Source organism: Paralichthys olivaceus, chromosome 13, assembly GCF_024713975.1.
Source record: "Paralichthys olivaceus isolate ysfri-2021 chromosome 13, ASM2471397v2, whole genome shotgun sequence".
Lineage (NCBI taxonomy): Eukaryota > Metazoa > Chordata > Actinopteri > Pleuronectiformes > Paralichthyidae > Paralichthys > Paralichthys olivaceus.
The window spans coordinates 20,838,710-20,853,887 of record NC_091105.1 but is presented as its reverse complement, the minus strand read 5'-3'; the positions used below and the strand labels follow the sequence as shown (position 1 = coordinate 20,853,887).

Sequence of the window (15,178 nt, the reverse complement as noted above, 5' to 3'; positions counted from 1 at the left end):
AGTAACTCAGCTTATGGGCCCTGGCACTTTATATAATAGCCTGTAATAATGCTGTCACTCACATTTCATATAGTCCACACTTTCAGGCTCGAGCATCTGCTGAAATTAATACTTCAACTTCCTGTAGAAAATTCTTTTCATGTTTCAAAGTTGTGATCTTTATCTGAAAGGAATTTAGAAATTGCTTCTCATGTTATACGTTCAAAAATGTGTCTGCTGTCAGAGGGAAAAGAAGAAAGACGTGATTAACCTCTAGTTATTCTTAGTGAGAACATTGTGTTAATCCGTAGCAAGAAATTAAAATAGGTCGCAATACAGATGTGGAGGAAACATGACAACTTTGGCAAATGTATAGCATAATACAATTTAATTTATGTATATAATTACAGCTGAAAACCTGCAAACTATGAAAACGTTCCACCTATATAAAATGAGTCTCCTCTTATCACCCTTTCTCTTTCTCTTTCCATTTGACTCCCCAATGCCATTCAACTCCTGTTTGAGAAACCGTACAAAGCAAACTGTCTGAAGAGCCACTTCCTGTTGTGTACTTAAGATCCCTGTCATGTGATAGTGTCAGTTGAGGCGGGTGCATGAGGCCCGTATGGGGAGGGAGTACGGTGGCACTGCTGATCTTGCTGATGTGAACATGCCCCCCCCCCCCCTCACCACCACCCTGATTGTGTAAAGTGTCAACTCAGCCAGTGTGGTATCAGAGACCCGGAGCCCTGCACTACTCATACACATTCACAACACACACACACATATAGTGGTGGTGTGTGTGCAGTGCAATCCTCAGAGACACAGTAGACTTAATACATCTATACGTCTATGAAATATGTAAACCTTCACATGGTGAATTTGAACTCACAGTTTACCCCACATTCGGGGGATTCAAAAAGATGTATCCACAAAATGGGTAAATATAACTGTTATAACTACTGATTCAATGTATAAGTACAATTATGAAATTGACAGATTTAGTGTTTGGTTAGGCTTGAGTCTAAAAGAACATTTACACTTCACAAATTGCTTGTAGATTAGCCTTTGCAGTCTCAAACCTGTAAGGGACCTGATCACCAACATTAAGTCTTGGTTTGCCCTCCATTTAATTCACGGATACATTAACAGACAAGCATATGCTGGTCTACTTCATGACACATACACACAGGCAAATGCAACCACTTCTCCTGTGTATGCAAATGTAACTGAATGTGACTGGAAACTGATTAATTTAATATCTTCCATTTGTCTCTTTTCTCACTTTACTCCCCACTTGCTGTCTCCCACCACCTCTCTTTTTGTTCTTATTCATAGGTGGACGATATACATGCAGGCTGCACTACAGAGAGCTCACTGTTACATGACCTGAAAGCTGCTGATTCATAAGAGGATGAAGGAGAGACACCAGTGAAATGAATAATAGAAGTTTGGAGAACAGTGACTCAAAAACCTCTCAAAACTTCTGCTACTGACAGAATGATGACCTGAAACTGAGAGAGAACTTTCACTTAATTCTGAGAAAGAAAATCTCAGGCTTACATTTTGTTCTAGGCCTTTGTTAGCCTGAAAATAGGTTCAACATCTTTGTAAATGTTCAATGAAAGTGCTAGATGAAGATGGATTGATGGTATGGCACTGGAGAGAGTGCTGAATGAGCTGCTGCGTTAGCGGCTGGATTTCTGGATGCCTAGAGGCAGATAGCAATTTAACTGATCAATCAGGGCACTCTAGACACCTCTAGATGTTCAACTGCAGATAGCAGAGTTTTCAAGTTTTATTTTCACTTGTGAGAGGCCAGAAAGATAAAGCAGATTAGTACCATGAATACTAGAGACAGTGTGGAGGTGATGGAGACCCAGGCTGCAGGTCAAAAGGAAAAGCTGGTGAGAGACAAGGCCAATCCTGCGAATGAGATTGAGGGTGAGGACGACAAAATCCCTGGGAGTTTCGACTGTAATGTCTGCGGACGCAGCTTCCCCTTCCTCAGCTCTTTGTCGCAGCATATGAGACGCCACACTGGTGCACGACCTTACAAATGCCCCTACTGTGACCACAGGGCATCTCAGAAAGGGAACCTCAAAGTTCACATTCGCAGCCATAAACTAGGCACACTCTCCAGCCATCACACCAATGAGGATGAAGAAGGTGGGGCAGAGGAGGAGGAGATGAGTGTTTCTGAGGGTCTCGAAGGAGGTACGAGTCCAACTAAAAGTAGCTCTGCCTGCAACCGGATGATCAATGGGGATAGTGTTGAGGAGAGTAGGAGGAAAGTGCCTGCAAGGAGCATGAAAAGAGAAAAGTCTGTTACTGACCAGCGGCCTTACTGTTGCCGTCTCTGTGGTTATGAGGCCCAGCGAGAAGATCAGCTCCTCAGCCACATTGAAAAGGTTCACATCACAGCAGACGCAGAAGAAGAGACGACTGTGAAGGAAGAGGCTGTGACTGAACCTGATTCCAAGGGTGAAGCCCAGGGTGATGGGTCCTTCCCCTGTGAGACCTGTGGCCAAATCTTCAGCCAAGCCTGGTTTCTGAAGTCGCACATGAAGAAACACGCAGGGGTCCTGGACCACTGCTGTCGTATTTGTGGACGACGGTTCCGCGAAGCTTGGTTTCTCAAATCTCACATGAAAACACACAACACCAAATCTAGGTCACGGTCAAAAGCAGAATCAGCTGAGCAACCGGCCACCATCAACGATGTAGCCCAGGATCCTGATATTGTTTCTGGCTCTGTAACATCAATCTATCAAATGTGCTCTAAATGTGGGAACCTGTTTCACACCAAAGAGAGCCTGAGAGTCCATGAAAAGGTTCATGGTGTCAACTGTGGCAGGAAGTCCCAGAGCCAATGCAGGGCCAGTGATGATGAGGACTCGCCAGCTGCTAAAAGACGTTTTCTTGACTATTTAAACATCCGACCTGTTGATGAAAAGACCCCGGATGAGGGCAGGGAAGGTGAGACGATTCTGGGCCAAAGAATCCTTGAGCTAGATCCAGTTTGCAGCTACCAGGCCTGGCAATTAGCCACTAAAGGAAGAGTTGTGGAGCCAGTGGAGCCTAATTACAAGGCCTCCTATGGGGGAGGAAGTATGGGGGAGGATGCCCTTGCTGGAGCCGCTGTGGTCTTTGAGAGGGAGAGCAGTCGTTATGTCCTACAAGGTCAGGAGAAGCGCAGCTCAGGCAGACGCAGCAGCTCTGGCTTGGGAAGTCATGGCTCTTCAGGGGACCGGACGCCAGAGAACCTCAGTGACTCTGAGTACCGGCCATCGTCTCGCCATGACCGTCGACGGTCATCCCAGTCGCAGGCTTCCTCCAAGTCCAACGAGTGCTTTGAGTGCGGCAAGGTGTTCCGCAGTCGTCACCAGATGATCGTCCACCAGCGGGTCCACAGGAAGGACGGAGGCAGGGCGTCCGCGGGAGACAAGGAAAGAACTGCAAGGGATGACCGATGGGGCTCCACCAGTGATCCAGAGTCAGGCTCCCCCAGTCGGCCCTGCACCCCGGGGTACGGAGACTCTCCACCGGCCTCTACCCTGGGAGATCAGGCCTCAGAGATGGGTACTGCAAACTCTGGAGGGTTTTCAGGTTAGTCAACAACATCTATCTCTGTTCTGTCTTATGAACTGTATTATCATCTATAATCAATGGAACAATGCAAGAATGCTAAAGAACTAAACTTACGGTTGGTAAATGTTTGTGATTTGGGAAAGCATTTATGAATTTTCCACTGTTTGAGTCATTTCATCACAAACAGTTTAAATGAAAAATGTTTGATTGGAATATTTGAACATAGCATCATGTGATCTTTTGTATGTGATGGGTTTTTCAGAGCACTAAAGTTTCATGATAGTCAGGGATGAGGCTATTTTGACAAGCGTTGTCTAATTTGATTTAATTTTCTCACATAAAACAATAAGAAGATATAACTGCCTAAATGTAAATGAAAACCCATAAGCATAAGTAAAGTCTGCAGGAGGTTTTTGTTGCAGAAATGAATGTAGCTCTTTTCAAGCCTCCCACTCGAGGCCTCTGGCTCTGTCTGTCACTCTGTAGTAAACATCTGTTGATGAAATGTCCTTTGTGTAGGTGCAGCTCCTCAGCTCGTCCGCCCCATGGAGTGGGAACTAGAGCCACCATGTGGGAAAATAAAGAAATTACATCATCTTACTTCACCTACAAAGTTGCACATAACAAATTATATAATATGGTCAATAACCGTTAACTGCGTCTGAAAATTCTGTTTACAACACTATAATTATCTTGTTTGACAGAGCAAGAACAATGAGGTCAAACTTTTTTTTGCTCTTCTATGGCATGTCAGTACAGCAGAGGGCATTTTTGGAATGCCTATCATTTTTTCACCTCCACAACCAATAAACACTGCAGACCTAAAAAAAAGAGAAAACCTTCCCATGGACGAGCAAAACACCCATAATCACTCAGGGTTGAAATATGCTAAAGGGAGGATTCCTGTGTGTGCAGGACTTGAGATCGCTGGCTTTTGTCTTTTAGCTTTCAAACACACTGAAAACACTGTTTTTCCAGGTTAGGACAGTGCAGTGGATAGCTCAGATTTCTAGTGATTGTTTCCATTCCTCTGTGTAAGTGCAGACTTTCAAAAATAGCAGCAACATTTCTTCAGGCCTGATCGAGCTGCGTGCTATTTCAGGTCTTCCTGTCTCAGGAAACTCCCCTCACCCCCTTATCTCATGTGAATATGTTCTTTTTTCTGTCTTTGCCATGGAAATCTGTCTGCATGTTTCCTTTTACTCTTCACTGATGTTTTGTATCGTACAATATAAGATTATTTGATTTAAATAGAAACATACGAGTCCTGAACTCCAGCAGTTAAAAGGTGTGGTTACAGCTTCTTTTATGAGTAAACGTATTGTCTCGCCAAAAACAGTGACATCCTGCTGTGTAGTTGCAGGAATTACATTTTAGGGCTCTTAAATTCAGCTGTATCTAAATGTACAGTATCCAATCAGACCTAATCTGCATTTGGTTTTTAAACCAAACAAAACAACTTGATGTATTACCAGGAATCTTGGTGGAAGGATACAGAATGGGTTAGGGAAGTACCCATTTTATTTCGGTGCAGATCTGGATCAGAGGGCAGATCAAGGATTTTTTTTTCACTTTCTTTAACATTACAATGTTTTCTTTGGTTTCTCTAAAATGAATCATGGATCGTGATGAAAATCAGACATATTTAGGGGACTGATATTTATAGTTTGTGTAATTTGGTGCAGCTTGATTGGATTTATGGGGACTGTTGGGCCTTGGGTTCTATAGTTCCATCTAATTCATTTTTTTAGTTAGCTGGAATATGCAAAAAATGCTTGACCAAATTTAATGACATTTTATGGAGAAGTGGGACATGACCCAAAAAACCACACATGAAATTTTAGAGTGGCTCTGGATCAGGGAGCAGATCCTGGAACTTTCCTTAATATTGCAATAAAGGGCGATTTTAAACATTTTCCTTTATTTCTCAAAGAATAATTCATGGATCTAGATTAAAAAATCACTCTGCTGAGTGTCATTCTAATTAATATTTGTGTCAAAGTCATCCTTTCTGAAGATGTATGTGCCTTTACCCAAAGAACATTCTTGTCAAGATCTAACGGCCTCTGTCGATTTGTACGTCCTTATTCTCTTTACCTGTCTTCCCCATCCCCTCTGACTTCTTCTCTAATCTCTAAGGTTACCTCCTGTGACACCTCCACTGTCACTCATCCACTCCTCTTACCATTGAGCCAGCCAGGCTGCCTGATGTCTGAGGGATTGGTTATTTATAGTCTCCTCTCGATGGAGAGGGATAAGGGCAATGGAGAAAGAGACACTCAGAGGACAATCTAGTCCCAAATACTCTGTCGTCCCTTTCAGCCATTTTGCTACATTTGGGGAATGCAAATGAGAAGTGCGAGTGTATATATGCAGACACCAACATGCACAAAGGTTCTTTGACTTCTCAGTTATATTAGTCATACAGTAGACTGATGAAAGACATTGATTATTATCCCTGTGCAAACATAGTGGATTATTTACATGAAAGAATTAGAGATAAATTGAGATATATTTGCACCATTCACTCTCCCTACTGTAAAGCTGTGGACGTTTTTCAGGTCAGTGTCTCTCCTGATGAGAGCTGACTCCTGAGCGTTATTCTGACCAGCTCTATACAAGTGTGAAATAAGGAGGCAGCATTTTCATGGATACTTTAGATGGATCCTTTGTATGTTTATAAATAACATATGTGGCTTCCTCCTCCTCTAAGTTATTGCAGTGTCAGAGTACACATACTGCTGAGCAGGGTGTGTGTTAGTGCGTGTGTTCTATGTGTGCGTGTATCTGTCAGACTGATTCAGATTTGCACTGATATTTCTACAACACATATGCAATCATGCTCTTGGTTGATTGATTATCATAAGAACAGTATGGGCTTTATAAACAGGCCACATCAGTGTTACACCCCCGCCTGCTAAACTGCCCAGTCCTGGGGCTTCACCTTGGCACAGTCTGAGCTGTGAGTGTTGGCCAGAGTTGCCAACAGGAAGCCAAATGAAAAGCAGATGGCAGTTTACTGGTGTTGTTGTAAAACCGAGGAGGGGTGGTGGAGATGATAATAATGGCCTACTTACAGTATGTGATATGTTCTTTTGTAGGAGACTGTAAAATATTCATGTGTGTAGGGTTCCATGACCTGGAACATTTGTTGAACATGTTCAAACAATCCAATCGGATGATTTCTTATTATACAATAATTTATTTTGAATTTCATTGTAACTGTAATTTGTTCTTATTCATATTAATGTCCCCCTCTATAATTAGACCTAAACTTTTCCAGTGACAAACGGGACATATACGCCCCCTTGTGGAGAGTTTGTAAAGGTACACAGCAGGAATCAGCAGCATGGGCTCAATTTAGTAAACACATGTAGAATCCAAAGCAATGCCACTACATACACATAGCCATACGATAACCAATCTACGTTTGTTAGCCTTAATAGCCTCTATGTTAATGTTGTATTTTATATTTGAGATAGTTTCACAGCATCTAGAACATTTTACATCCCAACAGTTACCATAGAGATGACTCAACACTGCTCTGACACATGCTGAATATATTAAATGGTAAATGGTCTGTATTTATATAGCACTTTTCTCGTCTTGATTACCACTCAAAGCTCTTTACAGTAAAGTTTGCAATTCACCCATTCACCCACACATTCATACAGTGCATCTATTAGCAGCTCTTTCTTTTCTATAAGGGGCAACCGCTCTATCCCTCAGCCAGATCCGCCTCAGTTTTTAAAAACCTAGTTGAAAAACTAATTGTAAGAACTATTATCTGAACTATCATGTGATGTATATTTTGTCGTCTATTTAAATCATTTTAGTATTTGTTTAGTTCTCTTACAATAGCAGATGCAATCATTCTGGTTATGGCAGAGAAGGTTGTGTTCCCATGTAAAATGAAAAGATGGTATATGAGAACAGCAGCCAATACTGCACCCTGGTGGCTGTTCACCAAAACAACACAATGTTCCAATATGTACAGATGAAATAGTATAAAAAAGTATAATCTGGACTATTTATTTTGCTGTCATTGACCTTTATATTGTCACATCTCTCCCCTACAGATGAGAAGCCTTACATCTGCAGCCTGTGTGACTTTGTTACCTCCGAGTCGCAGGCTTATCTGACTCATGTTCGTGTCAAACACCCGCCCGCCCCTGAAGACAGACCCAGCCCCAGCCCCAGCCCCAGCCCCAGCTCCAGCTCGGACAGAGGCACACCCAGCGGTTATCCCAAGCTGAAGAAAGCTCTTCTCCAGGGGCTGAAAAAGTCATCATCCCCTTCGGCTTACCTCTCTGCTCGATCGTCCCCACTCGACCCCAGCATGACCCCTGTGGATCTGTGTGTGAGGGCTGAAGGCATGAGGGGGATAGCCTCCCTCACCTTGGACAGGAAGAGCCTCCCTAGCCACAAGTGCTCCTTCTGCTCCCACTCCACCCGCTATCCTGAGGTGCTCTGGATGCACCAGACTGTGGCTCACCGCATCAACAGCAGTAGCTCCAATCTGGCTCCTAAATGGGCCTTTAAGAATAACTCAAAGGGCTCCAGGGAGGGCTCGCTATCCTCCAGGAGACGCACCGGTCCCCCGCCAGTCTTGGAGGGTAAAGAGTGTCCACCACTGCCTCCACTGATCCGCACCCAACGCACCCAGCCCCCAACCTACTCTAGTGAGGTGCTGAAGAAGAACAAGCCAGCAAGTCACGCAGCCACGCCATCATCATCATCATCATCATCGTCATCATCCTCTACCCCCTCCTCGTCGTTCTCCAGGGGTTCCTCGTCGTCCTCGGGCACCCATGCAGGGAGAGTCCCTGTGCGGCCAGGCGGCAGTGCCAGCAGCAGCATCAGGCACACTGAGGACCAGAGTAATCCGTCTCGCATCAGACCCAAAGTGGATATTTACCCAAGGGGGAGTTCGCTGTCATCCTCAGGCTCCATAGAGAAGAGCAGCAGCGCCCTCTCACATTCCTCAGCACCGAGCCCCAGCTCTGCCTCAGTTTCCAGGATGGCCGACCACTACTTAATGCCTCAAGAGGGCCTCGGCTTCATGCTGTCCAGCAAACATGGCCTTGCCGAGTACAGCCGCGCTAGGGGCTCCCCTCATCAGCCACTTTATAACTCCCACAGCCAGGCCCGGGCTAACGCCACAAGGCCCAGCACCATCACCCATAGCTCCTCAGCGGGACACAACTATGGAGCCCCCCAGGCACACAGAGGCACTCTGCATAATTCCGCCCCCTCCTCTACTTCTACTTCATTGCCTTTGGAGTCTCGTGGAGATGTGAAACAGGAGCCAATCGCTGAGACGCCGGAGATGCCAAATGACGTCCTCAGCTTCCTCAAAAACTACAGCCCCCAAGATCTGGCCACTTTATACCACCGCTGGGGTGCAGCCAACGCCCTGATGGATCCCACTGGTAAGGAGCCATTTTTTGGGTCCTTTTTCTGCCGATGTACATGTACAAATGTGAAAGTTTGTAGTATCACAATGCAAAAATGTGGCTTTTGTTACTTTGAAATGCCATAACTTGGCAGAGTCCTCTTCATGCCTCATCATCAGCTCACACACAATATGCCCAGAGAGTCTTGGCCTTGGTGAAAATGCCAAATGTCATGAGTTGAAGGAAAATGTTTTCCAGCCACTGAGCATCTTGTTATTTAGCTGCGATGAGTAGACTTGACTGGACTTGACATGGTAAACCAGGAAAAGACACACACAGATCCACACTCAATGTACGAGCCTTATTCAATCAGATACGTATTTATCCTCCCTAACACACTCACTCACTCATCTTGACAGACACACATACTGCTCCACTCTGACAAGGTTGTGAATAATAATGATGGAGAGATACATTAAATTAGCACACACGCGTTTGCTTAGTATGATAAAAGAATCTAGGGCAGCATGTGCGTCTGTGCACGTGTGTCTGTATGTGCTCAGGTTTTTAGATGCAAAAGTGTGTGGATGTGGATGTGTGGGTTTTTTCATACCGTGAAAGACGTGAGAGAACCTTTGCTACTCTCAGGTCTGCGAGGCATGCCTAGTCTCCAGCTCCACTCTCCCAGAAAGCTGTCACAAACTGTTTAGGTCACGGCTCTGCCTGACGAGAGGCTCGCACAGATGCGAGTGGAGAGGGGGGGGGGTGGCAAAACACAGAGAGAGGGAACATAAGAGGCAAAGAGAGAGATGAGACAGAATAATTACCCCACCAGCTGCTTTGGAAATGGTCATTACCCAACATCCGAATTATTTGCCCATTTTCGGTTGTGTCTCTAAGGTCAAGTGGGGCTGTGCGGAGCCAGGGGTCAAAGACAACAGCCCCAGAGCGGACGCATGACATCGCTGTCACCCGTCCAGGCACATATCGTCACCATTCGCCTTAGCCCTTTGAGTCACATGCTATAAAGTGACCTTTTTTGAGCAACTGAGTCTTTCTCCCTTCTCTCTCGCTAATATTCGTACCAGTGTGTGTGTCTGCTTGTGTTTTTCCGTCCAGCTCTGTCTTGTCTTTCATTAGTGCATCAGTGAGAAGGGCTGGCGGCCTCAGAGTAGAAGTAGAGTATCCAGAGGCCAGCAGTCGGGCTGCCAGAGACACTCTCTGTCACCTCCTCCGCCTCCCTGTCCTCCTTGTCGTGCTGCGTCCCTCCAACACTCACCGCTTTCCACATACACACACAAAAAACACACAACTAGTGGGCAGGGCACTGCCCAGGTATATGCCAGCTTTAATGCTTGGGGCACTGATGTGTGTTGTGGGGGAGTTTGAGCAGTAAAACAAACCCCCCCACACCCTCAGGTCTGTTATCTTTCAGCAAGAGAGGTCACAGGAGTGCGTGTGAGTGTGTGAGGTCACAAGTTCATCAAATGGATCCAACGATCTTTCAATGATTTTTCTATGTCAGTGCATACACTCCAGGTCCTTATTAAATATATAACCAACAAATAAAAATGTAAATGCCTGAATTACAGTCATTCCAGATCCAACAAGAGGTTCCTTTATGCTGAGTGGCCGCTCTTTTAGAGTCAGTGTGCATTTTGTCTGCTTTACCACACACAGGTTCATATCCCAATTCATTTCTTGTATTTTTAATATACAGCCTCATTATAGTTTCAGAAATACCATTTTCCAGGGTTTCCTTTTGGTTTTTTAACTGCACTTAAAGTTAATACTTGTAAACATCTTTAAAATGGTTTGTATTTGAATCTATTTACCTGCAAGTATTCCTGTCAGGCTCTTCATCGAACAATGTGCAACTGTAACTTAAGGAGGTCAAAGAATGATTTCTCTTGACTTTTGTGATGTTACCCAAACATTTATGAAAGACAAATAATCTTGGTTTTGCATTAAGTCAAGTCATGTGATGGGATATATGAGCTTTGAAGTCATCAAAATTCAACAAGTTTCTTCTTTTTATGACATATACTTTGTAAAGGTGACTTGTGCATGTAGTGCATGTGTTACTGCATCACCCTGTGCACGTGTGTGAGTACAAACGTAGCCAGTTTGTGCCGCGACCCAAGCAAACACACACACATATATATATATATATATATATATATATAACTCTTGAAATTCATACACATGCGGACACACACCTGACATGTGACACACGGGCAGCGGAGCGGGCACATCACAGCCGGGGCGTTTTAATTGCCTGTAATTTATGCGGAGTGTGTGTGTGCGTCTGGCTGTCAGCCGCTGAGATGATGCTGTGTGACAGCTGCAGTCCAGCCCCTGGAGCTAGCCGCTCATAATGACACATTAGACATACTAATGATGCTCGCGCGGGTCCACTACTGACGCTACCTACCTCCACTGCTCCAGCCAGACTCTGTGCTCATGTACACCCACTCACTTTTCGCCCATTACTGACCTTTATGTCTCCATTCAATCTCCGCAAACATTGCCACGCAAAACCATCCCCTGCTTTGGAATCAACTGATCATGATGTCCACATTTTCCACAAGTCTTCATGAAATAAAATTTGACATGAGAAATCTCACATGGACATGCAAAACACATGTGATGGGCCTGTGTATTCAAAATACACATTCAAAACCTTTCTCATCTGTCATGTGGTTTAAATTTCTACTTGTGCATTTGATCTATGAATGGAACTCAGCTGGGGTCTGTGTGGAGTTTGCATGTTTTCTCCAGGTACTCCAGCTTCCTCCCACAGTCTAGAGACATGCAGATTAGGTTAATTGGAGACTCTGACTTTCAGTTCACCTTTCTTCGTGAACATTTGGCAAAATGTTTTCTGTTGATAGTAGATAGAAGGTGTTTCTAACTCACCTGCATCCTAAAAGTCACAATCCATGTTCTATCTCTTCTACAACCCTCCTCAAACACAGCTGAATCTGCTTAACGTACCTTCCATTCATTTATTTACATCTTACACATGTTTTTAACAGTTGAAATGATGTTTTGGCGTTGTGTATATTTTTTAAATGTATGTTCCTCTCTTTTTGTGTCTGTGTGATCAGGGATGCTGAGGTCTCTCATGCGACAGGGGCAGTATATCTGCAACGAGTGTGGGAAGAGCTTCAGTCAGCCGAGCCACCTGCGCACGCACATGAGATCCCATACAGGTAAAATACAGCCAACATGAAGACACACACTTAGAGGACGGAAAACTGAAAAAAACCCAAAACAATACACATATCTCAGGATGAAAAGCACTGCCATATATGTAGAAGACACAGAGGAAGATGTCAAGAGAGCTTTTGGTGATGAGGGCTGATGCCAGTGGCAAAGTGCTGTAAATAAAAATGCGTGACCTCAGCTGCAGAGATTCATTACGTCCTGCCTCCTGCATGCTGCGCCAACCCTGACCAAACCTCTCCAGAGATTTCTGTGAACGTATCTGACCAGAAAATCTCCTGCTGCGTTGTTCAAAGAGAAACTCTGAGTTTGCCATTGTCCGGACATTGTCCGAAAGCCACTCATGTTTTGGCTGTTAACTCCAGGTCAACTCCAAAACACCTCTTGCTTTACTTGAAGTTAGAAGTTGCACGACTAATCTACTCTAAGTGTAAAAACTATACTAATTCTAAAATTAATACAAGTTTTGAGCTATTGAAGATGGCGCTGGCTTTCCAGGACCCCAAAAGAGAACATAGGGATTAAATAGATCAGTCAGTCGAGTTTTTTAAAGTCATTCGCAGTAGAAGTTAAAGAAGTTTTCGCAAGTAAATCCGTCACTGAGAGTGTTTTATAACATAGACAAATGACCTCTGCAAAGAGCAGCACGGCTGACAGCTTCAGTGTACTATGCTGTGGGTAAGAGAGGTCTTAAACCTGTAGAACAACCTCATTAGCCACTTGTTATTCATGTATTACTCAATGTTCCCATTTTTTTGCCACTCCTTCAACAGTCACTCATTCCCTCGCCACCCGTGTACACACATCATCGCCCGCACGGCTATTTATCCACCCAGAAACACTCACATGAGATGTGGAGAATATATGCATGGAGATTCACATCCTGGACGATATTTCATCGTCTGACTCTCCATACGTCGACTGTGCTCCTGCATTCGCCAAAATAAATCAAAACAGATCTTTTTGTTCAGTTGAGTGTGACAGCCAGTCTGTGAGTCCGTCCCCGCCCTGGGCTGGGCAGCTGTCTCTATTTTTTAAACTGAAACATGATTTGCTCCGGATACTGACCTGTGACAAATTGTATACATTATTAATCACATGTCAATTAGAGAGATGGAATTGTGCATTCTAATGAAGCAGAACAGTATTTGTCCACGCCAGCCTCATGAATCCATTTGCATCCCGATGTCTTTCACTTGATTTAGACGTCCCACCTTTTCCTCTACTTTATCCTTCCCCCTCTACTTTTTTATTTCCTCTTTTCCTTTCCATTCCTTTCGTTTCCTTTCCTTTATTCTTTCCTCTCATCTCACCTTTTCTCCTGTACTTTCCCATCAGATTTCCTTTACCGACACACTCTCTTTCATTACCTTCCTCACTTTCATCTTGTTTCTTCTCTCTTCGTATTTACTTTGCTTTATTTTTTCATCTCTTTCTCTATTCTTCCTCCTCCTCTATTTTTCCTCCCATTGAACTTTTCCCGATCATTTTCGTTTCCTTTGCTCTTCTTTCCTCCACTTTTACTCCCCCTCTTCTCTCCTCTCCCCCCTCCCCTCCTCTCCTGTCATGTCCATCAGCCGAGTTGGCGGTGATCACAGTAGACAGTGAGTTAAGTAGCTTCTTTATAGAGAGTGTGAATGATATGTGGCACCGCCAGTGATTCTAAGTGACAGAGGCCAAATGGTAAGTGATGCAGTGTTCAGCCCCCCCCCCCCCCAAGCTCTACTGTAAACACACACACACACACACACACACACACACACACGCGCCCATGCATAGGCTCTGTAAACACTTGCCGAGGCTGTAATTAATGTTGTCACCAGCGGTTGTCTTCAGCATGGACGTGCACACGCAGAAAAAGGCCAGCCACCCCGAGGCCTCCATTAACATGTGTCATATTAAATCACTGACTTGCCTCCACCAGGTTCCATCATCATCATCACCACCATCATCATCATCATCATCACTGCCAGTTCCCCTCCATTAGCGAGGGTGCTGGTGGCAAACCTTACTGCATGCCGATGGTGGTGGAAGAGAGAGAGAGAGAGACAGAGAGAAACAGAAAGAAACATTTTCTTATGTGGTAGAGCTTTTAACCAAATGCCCTCCTCCCCTTCCTCCCCTTCCTCCCCCTCCCTCCCTCCCTCCCTCCCTCCCCCACCTGCCCTCCTTCTCCCCCCACAGTTGGGTTTGATTTTAACGGACTCCACAGAGGTACTGACGCTCACACCACCGCTTCTGAAGCTCCCAAACAAGTATGTGGCACGATGGCTAATCACTGGGCTCCCCACCCACACTCATCGCTTCTGCATGTTTCTTATCATTATTATATTTTCTTTTTTATTGCCTCACCTCCGCATGTGCGTGTCAGTGTCAGTCTTGCACTTCCCATCTTTCTGTTTTTCTTTTCTTTTTTCTTATTCATGTGTAATGTTCACATGTGGCACCCGGCATTAACACCTGTCATTTTAACACCTGACATCAGCATGTGTATCCAGTGCACATTCCGTGGCTTTCATATTTTAATTAGACAGGGTTAATGGTTCTTATATTAACTGAGAAAAGGCAACTTGGCATTTGTAAAGTTTCCCTCGAAATCTTAAACCTTACAACAAACATGCTATTTGTTTCTTCATGATATAAATTTGCTGGGCTTGATTATATATTAGTTTCATTAACACCTCATAAAACCGGTTTATGAAAACCCTCTAAAATGCAAATCAATCAAACCAGTGCAGTGTCCAATAGTACAGATCCATCATATTTGCACATACATCACAGTTTATCTGCTCCTAGAGATATTCCAAATACACACAGCACAACACAGTTGTACTACTAGTATAATGTTCTGAAAAAGAGTGTTTCAGATGGAAACATCTGCATGTAGAGGTTACATGTACAGTATGGTTTAACATCCTGCTATCAGAACTCAAACTTCCTCAACAAAAATAAGAGACTTGTGGGAGGTGCAGTTCAAAAACATC

The 15,178-nt window shown here is 44.3% G+C and overlaps 1 protein-coding gene across 5 annotated transcripts in view; it reads left to right on the top strand.

Moving 5' to 3' along the window:
- Window positions 1-15,178, top strand: part of LOC109632066 (zinc finger protein 516) — a 47,563-nt gene that overhangs the window by 26,818 nt on the left and 5,567 nt on the right. For 3 of the 5 annotated variants that reach the window (XM_069537199.1, XM_069537200.1, XM_069537198.1), the window contains exons 2-4: window positions 1,318-3,588; window positions 7,650-9,002; window positions 12,077-12,181. In XM_069537199.1, coding sequence (XP_069393300.1) covers window positions 1,824-3,588; window positions 7,650-9,002; window positions 12,077-12,181 — 3,223 coding nt within the window. In that variant the 5' untranslated portion in view covers window positions 1,318-1,823. Of the gene's footprint in view, window positions 1-1,317; window positions 3,589-7,649; window positions 9,003-12,076; window positions 12,182-14,378; window positions 14,450-15,178 lie in introns of all 5 variants that reach the window. The other 2 variants (XM_020091179.2, XM_020091178.2) reach the window with 1 other exon arrangement.